General features: G+C 45.0%; 1 protein-coding gene across 6 annotated transcripts in view; it reads left to right on the top strand.

Annotated features, from left to right (window-relative positions):
* PTAFR (platelet activating factor receptor) overlaps positions 1–13540 on the top strand; it is a 43814-nt gene extending 30274 nt beyond the window's left edge. For 5 of the 6 annotated variants that reach the window (XM_043445690.1, XM_043445694.1, XM_043445693.1 and 2 more), the window contains one exon: positions 10279–13540. In XM_043445690.1, the coding sequence (XP_043301625.1) occupies positions 10279–11353 (1075 nt within the window). In that variant the 3' untranslated portion in view covers positions 11354–13540. Of the gene's footprint in view, positions 1–3032; positions 3135–10278 lie in introns of those variants that run through there. The other variant, XM_043445691.1, reaches the window with a different exon arrangement.
* The last annotated feature ends 607 nt before the right edge of the window (positions 13541–14147 follow it).

Below are 14147 nucleotides of genomic sequence, written 5' to 3'. Positions count from 1 at the left end.
TACCCTATGCCTGGAATGCACTTCTTCATCTACATTTTCTCCTGACTTGTTGCTTCTCACTTTTTAGATTTTAGCCATGAGAAGATACAAGTTTTGTAGGACCCTAAAATTTATACAATTTGGGGGCCCTTCTTTAAATGGAAGATACCAAATTATAAATACACAATTAGGAACAAGGCCTAGGAAGGGACCTTGAAGTTTATGCTTCATTGGCTTCACAGTAGATCTGCCTTTGGTTTCATTTATATGTCACCTCCTCTGAGAAGCCTTCCCTGGTTACTCTATTTTAAGCAGCCCCCATCCAATAATCATCATGTCATGCTTTTTATTCCTTTTGTTGAATACATCACAAGTTGAAATTACCTTGTTTTTTTTTATGTTTACTTATTTTTGTCTGTTTTCCATGGCTTGAGTATAGCTCGTCAAGAGCAGGAATCTTGCCTGCTTTATCCCCACAGTGTCCACAGCATAGTGCTGGGCACCCAGTTGGGTGTCAGGTGAATGAATGGACATGGTCTTGGTCCTCTGGGAGCTATGGCCCAGTGCTGGAAGGATGCACACAGGCAATTTCAGTGAGTTTTGGGAGCCCAGGGGATGGGCACTTAATCAGGCCTGGGGGGAGAGGGAAGGGTATGAAAGGGTCAGGGAGGTTTAGGAAAAACTACCTGGAGGAACAGAGGCCTTAAAGGATGACCAGTACCAACCAGGCAGAGAGAGGGAGGGAAGCACCAATGAAGGTGTGGATGGATGAGTTCCAGACCCAGAGGAGACTTGACCGGTTACATTTTGGGTGACTTCAAGGGTTCTGTTGATGCGAAGGGACTTCTGCGCACCATATTCGGGAGGAGGGTCGAGGGAGTGGAGTCACTTGGGGACCTGCAACTGGATGGGAAGCAGCAGAAGTAGCAAGAGTCTGGGTGGTGGGTCCTGGAGGCACCAAGGACAGGGCTCCGAGCAAAGGCAGGGTTTCCGCCTGAGACTCCCACACTGATTCTGGCCCTATGTCTGGAAGAAAGAGGCGTACTTCTGCTCGGCCACCTGTGGGGCCGTGTGGACTGGGGAGGACCTGGGGTCAGACAGACCCAAGTACACGTTGTCACAGGTTGGGTTCCGGGGAAGATGCTTCTCACATGAGATTAGCCCACAGGTGTGTTTTTCCTGGAATATTTTTAAGCAAAACTGAGATATTGTATAATCCTACCTATAAATTCTTTTTGTTGTTCAGTTGCTAAGTTGTGTCAGACTCTCTGTGACCGCATGGACTGCAGCACGCCAGGTTTCCCTGTCCTTCATTATCTCCCGGAGTTAGCTCAAACTCACGTCCATTGAATTGGTGATGCCATCCAACCATCTCATCTTCTGCTGCCCCCTTCTCCTCCTGTCCTCAATCTTTCCCAGCATCAGTGTTTTTTCCTGAGTTGGCTCTTTGCATAAATACTTTAGCTTGTGTATATAATAGATAAGGAATTAAAATCTAAAACTAGAGACTTCCCTAGTGGTCCAGTAGTTAGGACTAAGAACTTCCACTGTAGTGGGTGTGGGTTCAATCCATGGTTGGTGACCTAAGATCCCGCATGCTGGGCAGTGAGGCAAAAAAAAAAAAAAAAAAAAATCTAAAAATATATAACCAATATATCAAAATCACAACCTCACAAAATTGGCATCAATTTCTTTCCTTTTTTTGGCTGTGCTGTGTAGTTTGAGGGATCTTAGTTCCCTGACCAGTGTGAAATCCTAACCACTGGACTGTCAGGGAATTCCCAGCATCAATTTCTTAATTCCATCTAATACTTTGTGTTGGAGTTCTCCCAGTTGTCTAGCAAATATTTTTTCACAGTTTGTTTAAATCAGGGTACACACAAGGCCCACACACAGAATTTATTTGCTCAGCTCAGATTCTTGAATGAGAATTTGACATTCCACTTCCTTGCCTCTCATTCACTCCTCAACTTGTGCTTAGGAAACTGCTCTCCCTCTGATCATGCAGGATAGATTTCCAAGTGGCCCCGTGCAATGTTTACTTTTGTGTCTGCACTGTACTGGATCTTGCTGTGGCTTTTCACACCATTGACCACTTTTCCCACACTCTCAGAACTTTCTTTGTGTGAGGACTCCAGTGTGGCGCTCCCCTGGTCCTTCTCCTATCTCTTGACCATCCTGTCCCTACCTCCTTCCTAGGTTTTCCCTCCTCCTCTGACTTCTTTTTTAATGTTGGGCTCTTCAGGATCCTCCTGGAGGTTTCTTAGGCACTCTACCTGTGACACATCCCCCATGGAATTCCTCCTCCCTACCCCCACACTCTTCCTCTTCAGTGTCATCTCTGTGAAGACAGACCCTACCCAGATCTAATCATCTGGGTCAGAAACCTGGCCATTCGTGTCTCCTCCTTTTCTCTCAACCACTGTCCCTTGCATCACTAAGTTCTGTCCATTCTACCTCCAAATCATTCTCACAGCCATCCATTTCCCTATGATCTACCATGGTCCAAGCCTCCAGCCCACTGGACAATTTCAGTGATCTTTTTCTCCATCTCTCTGCCTCTGACCTGAAGCCCTCCAGTCTGTTCTGTACACAACAGTCAAATGGATGTGACAGTTGGATCACGAAGAATACTGAACACCAAAGAACTGATGCTTTCAAACTGTGGTGCTAGAGAAGACTCTTGAGAGGCTCTTGGACTGCCAGGAGATCAAGTCAGTCAATCCTAAAGGAAATCAACCTTGAATATTCATTAAAAGAACTGATGCTGAAGCTGAAGCTCCAGTACTTTGGATACCTGATATGAAGAGCCGACTCATTGGAAAAGACCCTGATTCTAGGAAAGACTGAGGGCAGGAGGAGAAACGGGCGACAGAGGATGAGATGGTTGGATAACATCACTGACTGAATGGATGTGAATTTGAGCAAACTCCAGGACATAGTAAAGGACAGGGGAGCCTGGTGTGCTGCAGTCCATGGGATCACAGAGTCACACAAGACTTAGTGACTGAACAGGAACACAATGCTCAAAGTCATCTTCCATAAACATGAAATGCTACATACTTCAATGACTCCCTGTTTCCTGCAGAATCAAGTAAAACTCCTTTAGCCTAAAATTCAAGGCCCTACTTCAGTAGACTGATGATGCTTACTTTGTAAGTCCTGTCTCTCCTCGCCACCACCCCATCCCCTTAGTGAAAAGTGAAAGTGAAAGTCACTCAGTTGTGTCTGACTCTTTGCGACCCCATGGACTATACAATCCATGGAATTCTCCAGGCCAGAATACTGGAGTGGGTAGCCTTTCCCTTCTCCAGCTTTAGCCAAACCAATCTTCTCAAGTTCCCCGAGAAGAAGGCACATTCTCTACTTTCTTCCAGGTCTCTTCCTCTCTCCCAGCTGCATCAGGCTAGCTCTTTCTCTTCCTTCAGCCGAAACAGGAGTTGTTCTGGAGTCTGGGCCATGGGCACCACTCAGAATGACCCCGACATCTAGAACCTCCACTATAACGCTTGTTCAGTTGCTAAGTTGTGTCCGACTCCTTGTGACCCCATGGGCTGCAGAGCGTCAGGCTTCCCTGTCCTTCAGTTATCACTTACCTACTTCTGCATCTCTCTCTTGAAAATGGTCTGTTAGTCCCGAAAGGACAGAGACAAGGTCTGTTTTCTGAGGTCTCAGGACTCTGCCCAGCCGTGAGCTTGTCCAATGAAGATGTGAGTGACCGAATGGGTGAGCTGCACTATCAGGTGGCGTGCCCCATTCACACGGTTAGATTATTTTTTAAAGAATTGATTAATGCCCAAAAAACCCCACCCCACACCTAAATCCATGATGAACAAAATACCAAAATTTTCAATGAAGTCTGGGTAATAGTGCCAGGCAGGGCCATATTGGAGTCTGAGGCAAAAGGAAGAGTCAGTAATACAGATTTGGATTCTTTAAAATTGCATTAAAATGTTATTTATCTGGATTACTGAACTTTTTGGTGCTCCCTTAAATTTTGCACCCAGGTGAACACCTCACAAACTTTACTCTAATTCTGATCTGGGAGGGAAGACTACCAGGCTTGGACAGGCGTGGTACAGGGGTCAGTGCCCAGCAGAGTGTCCTGGGTGGAGTCCTTTGCCTGGAGAAAAATCATTCTGGAGTTTTCCCTACCCCACTGAACTGGAGCCTAAACCCAAGAAGAGGAAGGGACTTGGTTGGGGAGAGGGGTTGGGGGCGGGTAGTGGTTAGGGATGTGGCTTCCTTAACCAAGGTGAGCACCACACACTGCCCAGTCCAGCCGTGGGCTGCCTCCCTGCCTCCCAGACTCCAGGAACAGGGTCCGCTAAGGCATGAGGGTTTCGTCCGGCAGGAAAAAGAAACAAGGGCAGTCCCAGATGAAGGGGCATCTCAGGCTCACCAGAAATGAGGGGAAGGAGGAGGAGCTGACATGATGGAGCACTGATTTTCAAATTTTCTAGTTTCAGGATCTCTTTATATTCTTCAAAATTATTGAGGGCTCCAGGGAACTTTTGTTTACATGGGTTATATCTCCCAATGTTTACTCTATTCAAAAGCAAAAATGACATTCTAAAACATTTTGTTTTTAAATATGAAACCAATAATAAACTCAGTTCATGTTAACATAAATCATGGTTTTAGTAGAAAGTAACTAAAGTTTTCAAAACGTAAACAATTTAGGGAGAAGAGTAGTGTTAATTCACATTTTTCTTTTCCAATCTCTTTAATGTTGGATTCAATGGAAGACAGCTGGGTTCTCACGGCCACTTCCTCATTCAATCTATTGTGATAATACTGTTTGGGTTGAAGCATATGAAGAAAATCTGCCCTCCCACAGTTGTTAATTTGTAAAGGGAGAAATATTTTAATGGATTTTTTTCAGACTAATTGATGATATTCTGTTTTAAAAAATTATTTATTTATTTATTAGCTTTTTGACTGCACTGGATCTTTGTTGCTGTGAGTGGACTTTCTCTAGTTGCAGTGCGTGAGCTTCTCCTTGCTGTGGCTTCTCTCTAGTTGCAGAGCACCGGCTCTAGGGCATTGCTCTGTAGTTGGTGGCACACGCGTTTAGTTGCTCTGCAGATCTTCCCAAACCAGGAGCCACACCTGTGTCTCTTGCATCGGCGGATGGATTCTTAACCAGTGGACCACCAGGGAAGTCCCCTGTCATCTGTTAGCACTGCGATGTATTGGTCTATCTTGCCTTTTGAATCTTTTACCTCTGCGTAATTTGGAAACATCATGTTTTCCTCTTTTAGAAAACAGTGGTTCACTGAGATATATAGGTCTTCCGAGTATTGACCTTCCATTATAAGGTATTTGAAGGAGAGGGAAGCCTGGAGCATTGCAGTCCATGGGGTTGCAAAGAGTCAGACACAACTTAGCAATGAAACAAGAACAACAATTATAAGGTATAAAAATTGCATTTATTAATGTAACTACCAAGCGCATCAGAACATTCTTTCACTGTTGGAAAGCTGTCAACCTCATGCTGGCAGATACAATTTTCCAAAATTTCTAGTTTTCTCTTGTTAAGTTCAAATCTTGTCGCTGGCAACAAGAATGCATCATTTGTTTTCCTTGATGAGACAGGTTCACTTTATTTATATTTGAGAAAAAGTCTGCCAAATACCCCAGCCTCTGAAAAAGCATAGTTTGCCAGTCATTTTTTCAAGTGATAACGGTAATATGAAAAACAGCTCAGCTCACAACTCAAACAATGGGACAATGGTCTTTTTCTGAAGACAACCCCTGTATTCCAGTTTGCAGCAGCGATGTTTCCTATGTACTTCCCATTCTGATACACAGATTATTAAAAAGATGTGTAGGAACTTCCCTGGTGGTCCTGTGGCTAAGACTCAGTGCTCCCAGTGCTGGGGGTCCAGATTTGATTCTTGGTGGGGAACTGGATCCCACATGCTGCAACTAAAGATCCCACATGCCTCAACTAAAGATTCCAAATGATGGAACTAAAGATCAAAGATCTGGCATGCCACAGCTAAGATTCAGGGCAGCCAAAAAAGAAAAATATTAAAAAATAAAAAATTTTAAGAAATAGAAAAATTAAAATAAAAAGAAGTGTACTTAAGATTTAATAAAATAATTTCCTTTCTTTATCAAGGACATTTAAAAGTGAAATTGGCTTTTTTTTTTTTTTTTTTACATGGAATGCATGGCTGTGAAGAATACGACACCTGTGACAGTTTGGTGTCTCTGCCTTGATTGGTGCTAAGGAATCAGCAGTTTTATTCACCCTTTTGTACCATTAGCACAAATGTCAACACAGTGAAAAAGACAAATAATATCTTGGTATTATTATGATGATCGCTTTGACCTCATGGATCCCCTGAAAGCTCTCTCTGGTCCCTCATTTACATGGACCACTCTTTGTGGGTTATTATCCTGTACCTTTGGGATAAGATGGCAGAACAGGTCACCTTTAGGAGTGGGAAAGTTCCCAGTTGAGTAGAAGCTAGCAATTTGCTGCTGAGGAAGCAATGTATGTATGTGTGAAACTGATTCACTTCACTGCACACCTAAAACTAACACAGCATTGTGAACCAACTGTACTCTGGTAGAAATTTAAAGAATTATGTAATCAAATCAACTATGTAATTCACAGTTTCACTGGAGGGTGAGTTTTTTGTTTTTAAAAGTAATCACAATGATGTATTTGAATAATGGAACCTACATTTATTCAGCTAACATAGACAAACAACCACCATACTAAATGGAGCAAAGAACAAAAACTTTCTCAATCAACAAAATTCCAGTTACAACCATTGATTTCTTTAAATTCACCTGGAAGTATCCCTAGACATCTTCAAGTGTTTCCAATGCTCTGCGGCTCCTCAAAGGGTGGGTGTAATTAACAAGGCTAATTATTACCCATTCCTTTAAACTTTTTTTTTGTTTGTTTGTTTTAAATTTAGTTATTTTTTTATTTTTGGCTGTGCTGGATGTTTGTTTCTGCGTGGGTTTTTCTCTAGTTTCAGAGAGCAGAGGATACTCTAGTTGTGGTGTGCAGGCTTCTCATTGCTGTGGCTTCTTTTGTTGCAGAGCACGGGCTCTAGATCACAAGCTCAATAATTGAGGTGCATGGGCTTAGCTTCTCCACGGCAAAGGGGATCTTCCCAGACCAGGGATCTCCTGCATTGGCAGGTGGATTCTTTACCACTGAGCCATCAGGGAAGCCCCCTCTTCTTTTTATTTGTTGGTTCATGGTGCTGGGAATAGAGCAGAATAGACAAAGTCCTTGATCTCATTTTGCTCACAGTTAAGTGGGAGAGGGTGAAGCAATCATACAAACAAGAATATGATGACAAACGAGCTAAGAAGTACAGGGAGTTTTGAGATGGGACCTGACCTGACCTGCAGCTCACTGAAAAACTCCCTGAAGGAGTGAAATGAAACTAAGGTCTGAAGCATGAGTTGGAGCTGGCCAGGTGGAAGTATATGTGAATCCGGAAGAGTGTTCCAGACAGGGGCCTGGATGTGCCTGGAGCCAGCTCAGGCAGGAGAGTCCTGGGTGGGCTCGAAGACCCACCTGGGAAGTCCATTTTGGCTGGAGCCCGGTGAGAAAGTGGCACAAGATGAAGGTGGAGTGGCAGCCAGACATCAGGGCAAGGGTCATCAGATGGCCATTTTTTTCAGTTCCTGAAACTCTTTCCTGCCCTAGTCCTAGACCCACACAGATCCCTCTGCCTGGAGCACTCTTCCTCGGCTCCTCTGTCAGGCCTCCACAGAAATGTCACTTTCTTTCAAAGTAGATCTCTTTTTACTTCATATTAACACCCCATTTTCTTTGTATAGCAACCAAGTTTGTTTACATTGCCTTTGTCTGTCTCCCCTATAAGACTGTAAGTTCCCTGAGGGCATGGTCCTGTCTGTCCAGTTCATCCTGCCTCTCCTATGTTTAGCAGTGAGCCTGACATGCAGTTGGAGCTCAGAAATATTTGTTGGATAAACGTATGAATGAACCAGATTTGAGATTCTGGCTCCATTCCATAATGCTGTGTGACCCTGGCCAAGTCACATGACCATACTATACTCTGTAAAATGGGGATTTTACTTCCTATCTCAAAGGGATTTTGTGAGACTCAAAGGAAGTAGTGCCTATGGAAGTACTGAGCAGAATGCCTGGCTTCAAAAGAGGTTCTCCTAAGTGTTTTGGGTTTTTTTTTGGCAGCATGCAGGATCCTACTTCCCTGACCAGGGATTGAACCTGTGCCCCCTGCATTTGGGAGCATGGAATCCCAACCACTGGATTGCCAGGGAAGTCCGCTCCTAAGTGTTGTCTTCCTTGCTTCTCGCTGTCAGTTCCCTACTTTTTCTCTGGACTGTGATACATGATGAGCTTTGGGCCTTGCTTAATTCCAACTGAGTCTCTTGACATCCCATCCCCTCAGCTGCAACACAAACATCAGAGGTGCTTCCAGGCTTATGTGATGGCACCATAGCAGGAGGAACAAGAGTAGAGGGGAGGAAATACTGGTTTTGATGGAGAGTGGATGAGAGTGATGAACTGTTGAAAATGGACCAGACTTTGATTAGTGTGATTATGGCTAGCTTTAATCTTCTTTAATATACAGTTGAATCTTGAACAACTCAGGAGCTAAGGGAGGCAACTCTCCACGCAATTGAAAATCTGCTTATAATTTTAGTTGGCCCTCCCTCTATGGGGTTCCATATCTGTGGACTCAAACAACCTTGGATTGTGTGGTATTATAGTATGTATTTAATTTTTTAAAAATCCATGTATAAGTGGATCCACACAGTTCAAACCTGTGTTGTCCAAGGATCAACTGTCCTTAAAAAAAAAAAACTTTTTGTTTCTAAATGATTTTAGGCCTTTAAAAAGGGTGCAAAATAGTATAAAGAGCTCGTGTATGGACTTCACCCAACATTCTCAATTCATAAACTACAGTACAGTGATCAAACCCAGGACATGAACATGGATACTGAGTTATCTAAATTATAGACCTTATTTGAACTTCACCGGTTTTTCCTCTAATGACTTTTTCCCCCAGCTACCAACCCAGGGTCCCATGTCTCACTTAGTTGTCCTATGTCTCCTTAGTATCCTCTGATCTATGATAACTCAGTCTTTTCTTGTCTTTTATGACCTTATTTATTTATTTGGCTGCGCTGGGTCTTAGTTGTGGTGTGTGGGATCTAGTTCCCTGACCAAGGTTGAAACCCAGGCCCCCTACAATGGAAGTGTGGCATCTTGGCCACTGAACCACCAGGGAAGTCCCAACCCTGACAATTTTGATCATTTATTTTGTGGAATGTCACTCAATTTAAGTTTGTCTGATATTTTCTCATGACTAAATTGAGATTTTGCATTTTTGACAAAAATACCACTGAAGTAACGTATGCTTCTCAGTACATCATACCAGGTGTACTTGATGTTGCTATGTTTTACTAACAATGATGCTATTCTTGATTGCTTGGTTAAAGCAATGTGTTTTGGGTTTCTCCACTATACTTTTATTTTAAAATTATATTTAAAAATTTAAAATTACTAAAGTAAAACATGCTCCTAAAAAGTTCAAACAAACAAAAAGTATAAAGTAAATATCCTTCCTACCACCTCTACCTCACCTTCCTAGAAGTTACTTACTTGTCAACACTTTGAGGTATATCATTCTAGACCATTTTCTATATCATAGACACATATATAATGAGTTCATACCAATTTCTTTTGTTTTGTTTTACTTAATAATATTATCCAGAGACAACTTCCCTTGTCAGTACAATTAGATCTAACTCGTTCTTTCTAATAAATAGCTGCTATTTCATTCTCTGGGTGACCCTAATTTACACTTTTGTATTTTCCAGATTTTGTATGAGCATGTAAATTATTTTTTTAACATAGAACTTTATCATCAAAATTTCTATTTCAAATTTCATCAATACAAAAATATTCAAATTTTGTCAGAAAATTAAAATCATTATAATTTAAATTAATATTAAATTTTATATATTTCATCACCAGGAATAGATTACCTAAAACTTTAAGTCAAAACGAGGTCAAGAATAAAAAGATACGTTTTAAAATGAAACAAGAGAAAAGAAACTCCACTGCCACTGATTTTATTGAATCTGAGGCCCTTCATTTTAAAAACACACCATTATTTTAGGTAGGAAGAAAAAACATTGTCAATTAACTGGAAAATGCCATCAATTTTAGAGTTTTTAAAATGTGCAAAACAGGAGTCTTAAAACAGAGCAGACAAGAGAGTACCATGTTGGCCCTTCATTAACCAGAATCCCTATGTGGTCTTTCAGGAACAGGCAGGATCCTATGACCAGCAGCCACTTCCAGCCCATAGCGATGGAGCCAAACAATTCCTTTCGTGTGGACTCCGAGTTCCGATACACCCTCTTCCCAATTTTTTACAGCATCGTCTTTGTGCTGGGGGTCATTGCTAACAGCTATGTGCTGTGGGTCTTTGCCAACTTGTACCCTTCCAAGAAATTCAACGAGATAAAGATCTTCATGGTGAACCTCACCATGGCTGACCTGCTCTTCCTGGTCACCCTGCCCCTGTGGATCGTCTACTACTACAACGAGGGCGACTGGATTCTCCCCAAATTCCTGTGCAACCTGGCTGGCTGCTTCTTCTTCATTAACACCTACTGCTCAGTGGCCTTCCTGGCTGTCATCACTTACAACCGCTTCCAGGCAGTGACAAGGCCCATCAAGACTGCTCAGGCTACCACCCGCAAGCGTGGCATCCTTCTGTCCCTGACTATCTGGGTGTCCATTGTGGGCGCAGCATCCTACTTCTTCGTCCTGGACTCGACCAACAAGGAGCGCAGCAAGAGCGGCTCGGGCAACATCACACGCTGCTTTGAGCATTACGAGAAGGGCAGCATCCCAGTCCTCATCATCCACATCTTCCTCGTGTTCAGCTTCTTCCTCGTCTTCCTCGTCATCCTCTTTTGCAACCTGGTCATCATCCGCACGCTGCTCACGCAGCAGGTGCAGATGCAGCGGAATGCCGAGGTCAAGCGCCGGGCGCTCTGGATGGTCTGCACGGTCCTGGCTGTGTTCATCATCTGCTTCGTGCCCCACCACCTCGTGCAGCTGCCCTGGACCCTGGCCGAGCTGGGCTTCCAGGACACCGACTTCCACCAGGCGATTAACGATGCGCATCAGGTCACTCTCTGCCTCCTTAGTACCAACTGCGTCTTAGACCCCATTATCTACTGTTTCCTCACCAAGAAGTTCCGCAAGCACCTCACGGAGAAGTTCTACAGTATGCGCGAGAGCCGGAAGTGCTCCCGGGCCACCTCGGAGACGGGCACGGAAGTGGTCCTGCAGCTCAAAGATGGCCCTGTCAAATCCCTCAGAAATTAGTCTAACTGTTGGAGCCAGGCCCGGAGGCTTCTTCTCCACGGACATCATCGACTGACCTGAGGGGGGGCGGGGAGGGAAGGGGTGTCTGCTGTGGTCCTGGCACCTCCTCCCTGGGCACTGGTGGCTGGTTAGGTATGGAGGCTGCCTCACCAAGGTGGGGGTGCTGGCAGAACCAGACCGCTGGGAAATTCAGAACTTGAACGAGCCCCTTCAGCCACCTTTGGACGCATGCCATATAACCTTGGCTGGCAGAGTCATCCCAGTCTGATGGCTCTGGAAGGGATGTCAGGACCAGGAGGCAGTCCTTGTGAGCAGACTCTAAGTCACCCAGTTCACCCTACCAGGGCGGCAGTCCCAAATGAGTCAGGCCTACAGTTTTGGACCACCACTCTCATCACTGAAAAGGCAGAGAAGGGGTTTGGGGAAAGGGATGCTCCCCTGGCTATGGCACTGTCTTTGGAATCGACTTCTGAGCTAGGAAGATCCCACCCAGTCTCCACTCACAGGCACAAGGTCTTTGCGACACTTCCTAGGGGAGTGTCCCAGGTGGAAGGGGAGCCACTTCCACCTGGCTTGGTGGAACGTTTTCCTAATTCATGTATAAACCTCTACTGAGTGGTGACCAGAGAAGATACATGCATGGGCCAAAAACTAGAACAGGGAGCCTTTCTCCTGAATCAGATGAGTCTCTTCCACCGGCCTGGGGCAGCTCTGGGGCGGCAGGAGAAACACAACCGCCACTTCCACTGTCTGTCTCAACAAGGAACTCTGAGAAAGTAACTCCTGTGAGGCAGCCACCCACTGTGGGCGGGCAAGCCCCGTCAAAGCCAAATTGGGGCCCTCCAGGCCACTGTGATGCCCAGAGGCTTCCATGGGAAACGACACTCAGGCTGAGAAGTGCCTGCGGGTGAGTGAGGCCTCCAGGGTGGAAGGAGCCTGTCATCTCCCCTCCCTGCCTCACTTTCTGGGAGGCCCCTCTGATTGAGCTCCCAGGAGGTGAGGGGAGCACCTATAATCCCTCGGGCAGGCAGGCACTTTGCACTCTGGGTGCAGAAGAGAGGGGGAAACTGCTCTTGAGGAGCTCTGGATGTCTGATCCTCCTCTCGCTCCCTGAGCACCTGCGGTGTGAACCTGGCAGCCTCAGACTCAGGGGCTTGGAGGAGCCTGCCCCGATTTCCAGAAACCATCCTCCCTTCCAGCCAGTGTCCCTGCAAGGCTGGGATCCTGGTTTCCGGCACACTGGACTGATTTTGATAAATGTCTATCAGTGGGCCAGTGACCTACTTGGTCCAGTCGCCATGGGCTGGACTTAGCAGAGGTGACCGTGTGAACAGTGCAGTGGATCTGAACTTTGGTGTCACACAGACGCCGGTTCAAGCTGCGGCTGTGTCACTTCCTGCCAAAGGACTGTGAGCTGGATTTCCTACCTCAGAGTTGTTAGGAGGATCAGCTACCTCTTGGTCAGGGTGACTGCTCCTCCCAGAGTCTCTCTGTTTTTGACATTTTGTTCCCCCTAAATCTTCCAATAGGGGATGAGAGGTGAGTGTCTGGCTCTTGTGGGGTCAGACAGGTTCTCCCTTGGGAATAAGCAGCAAAATTCAGGGATGCTCTTTCAGGTTCTGCAGGCCACTCACCTGAACGCATATAAACTCTGGAGCTGTGAGTGTGTGTGTGTGTGTGCTCACATATGTGAGGTGTGTGTGTGCCGTCAGCACAGCAGGATGGGGAAGGTATCTGCATGAACGTAGTAGAGATAATGGCTTTGCTCAGAAAAAGAGAAAGAGATGAGATGTGCAGAGAAAAAAAGAAGAGATGTGCAGAGTCAAGTTGAGACCAGAAGGGACCGCAGAGGCCTGGAGAGAAGAGGGGATGATGCTCCCAGGGGCCTGCTGGCTCCCCCCTCTAATCGAGCCCTCTTGCCCAGCCCTTCTTGAAGCTCAAATCCGTGCTACTTCCTTTGGGTCCTTGTGAGATTCCCTTGTTAGGATACACTCTCCTATTTTGCTCAAGTTCATCTGAATGAGTAATAATATCGATTACTTTGCAACCAAGAGAGCTCTGAAGGAGATAAATACTTGTATGCTAAAGCAGTGTTTCTTGAATTTCAGCCGTTTGTGTACCCATATCATGAATTTCGCAAGATCCATGTACCATCTGTATGTTTTGCTCAATAAATATTTTTCTCTAGATTGAGTCACTTTTTTAAACTTACACTTATTTAAAAGGTTGCTTTAGAACTAAACTGTAAATGAAGGTGAATGCCACCTGGCACACATAGAGGGTAAACATGAACACAAACTGTCAGTATTAAAATCAAAATGTTCTTGGCATCCTATTTACAGTCACCTCACATGCCCCACAACTTGCACAACACACTTTAGGAGTTGTGGCTGTGATGTGTATGAAGCGCACAGGGGTCTGTATTTGCTAAGTGCTCAATAAAGAGACACATGTTTCTGAGGTGATAGCTTGTGATCGCCCCTTTGCTTCTCACAGAAAGTTGCCCAAGCTCACTCCCACCCAGGCTCAGGAGAGTGGTGGAGTATTTTAGGTTGTAGCTCATGCTATGACTCATGCATTATCTCATACTCTGAACACAACCACCTTCCCCCACCGAGCCCCCGTGACCTCTGCCTGGTTGTGACCGTCTCAGGTGCTTTCTCTCTTTTTGACCTAGCCCAGAACACCTAGACTTCCTGAATTCCTCCAGATGAGTTAATTGACCTAGCAGCACTTTAGGTCTAAGAGGGTGCAATTTTTTAATACCTTAATAAGTATTGAAGTTTATCCATTT

The sequence above is a fragment of the Cervus canadensis genome, chromosome 24, assembly GCF_019320065.1.
Source record: "Cervus canadensis isolate Bull #8, Minnesota chromosome 24, ASM1932006v1, whole genome shotgun sequence".
Classification (NCBI taxonomy): Eukaryota; Metazoa; Chordata; class Mammalia; order Artiodactyla; family Cervidae; genus Cervus; species Cervus canadensis.
The sequence above is the reverse complement of the archived record's forward strand: the minus strand, read 5'-3'. Positions and strand labels throughout refer to the sequence as shown.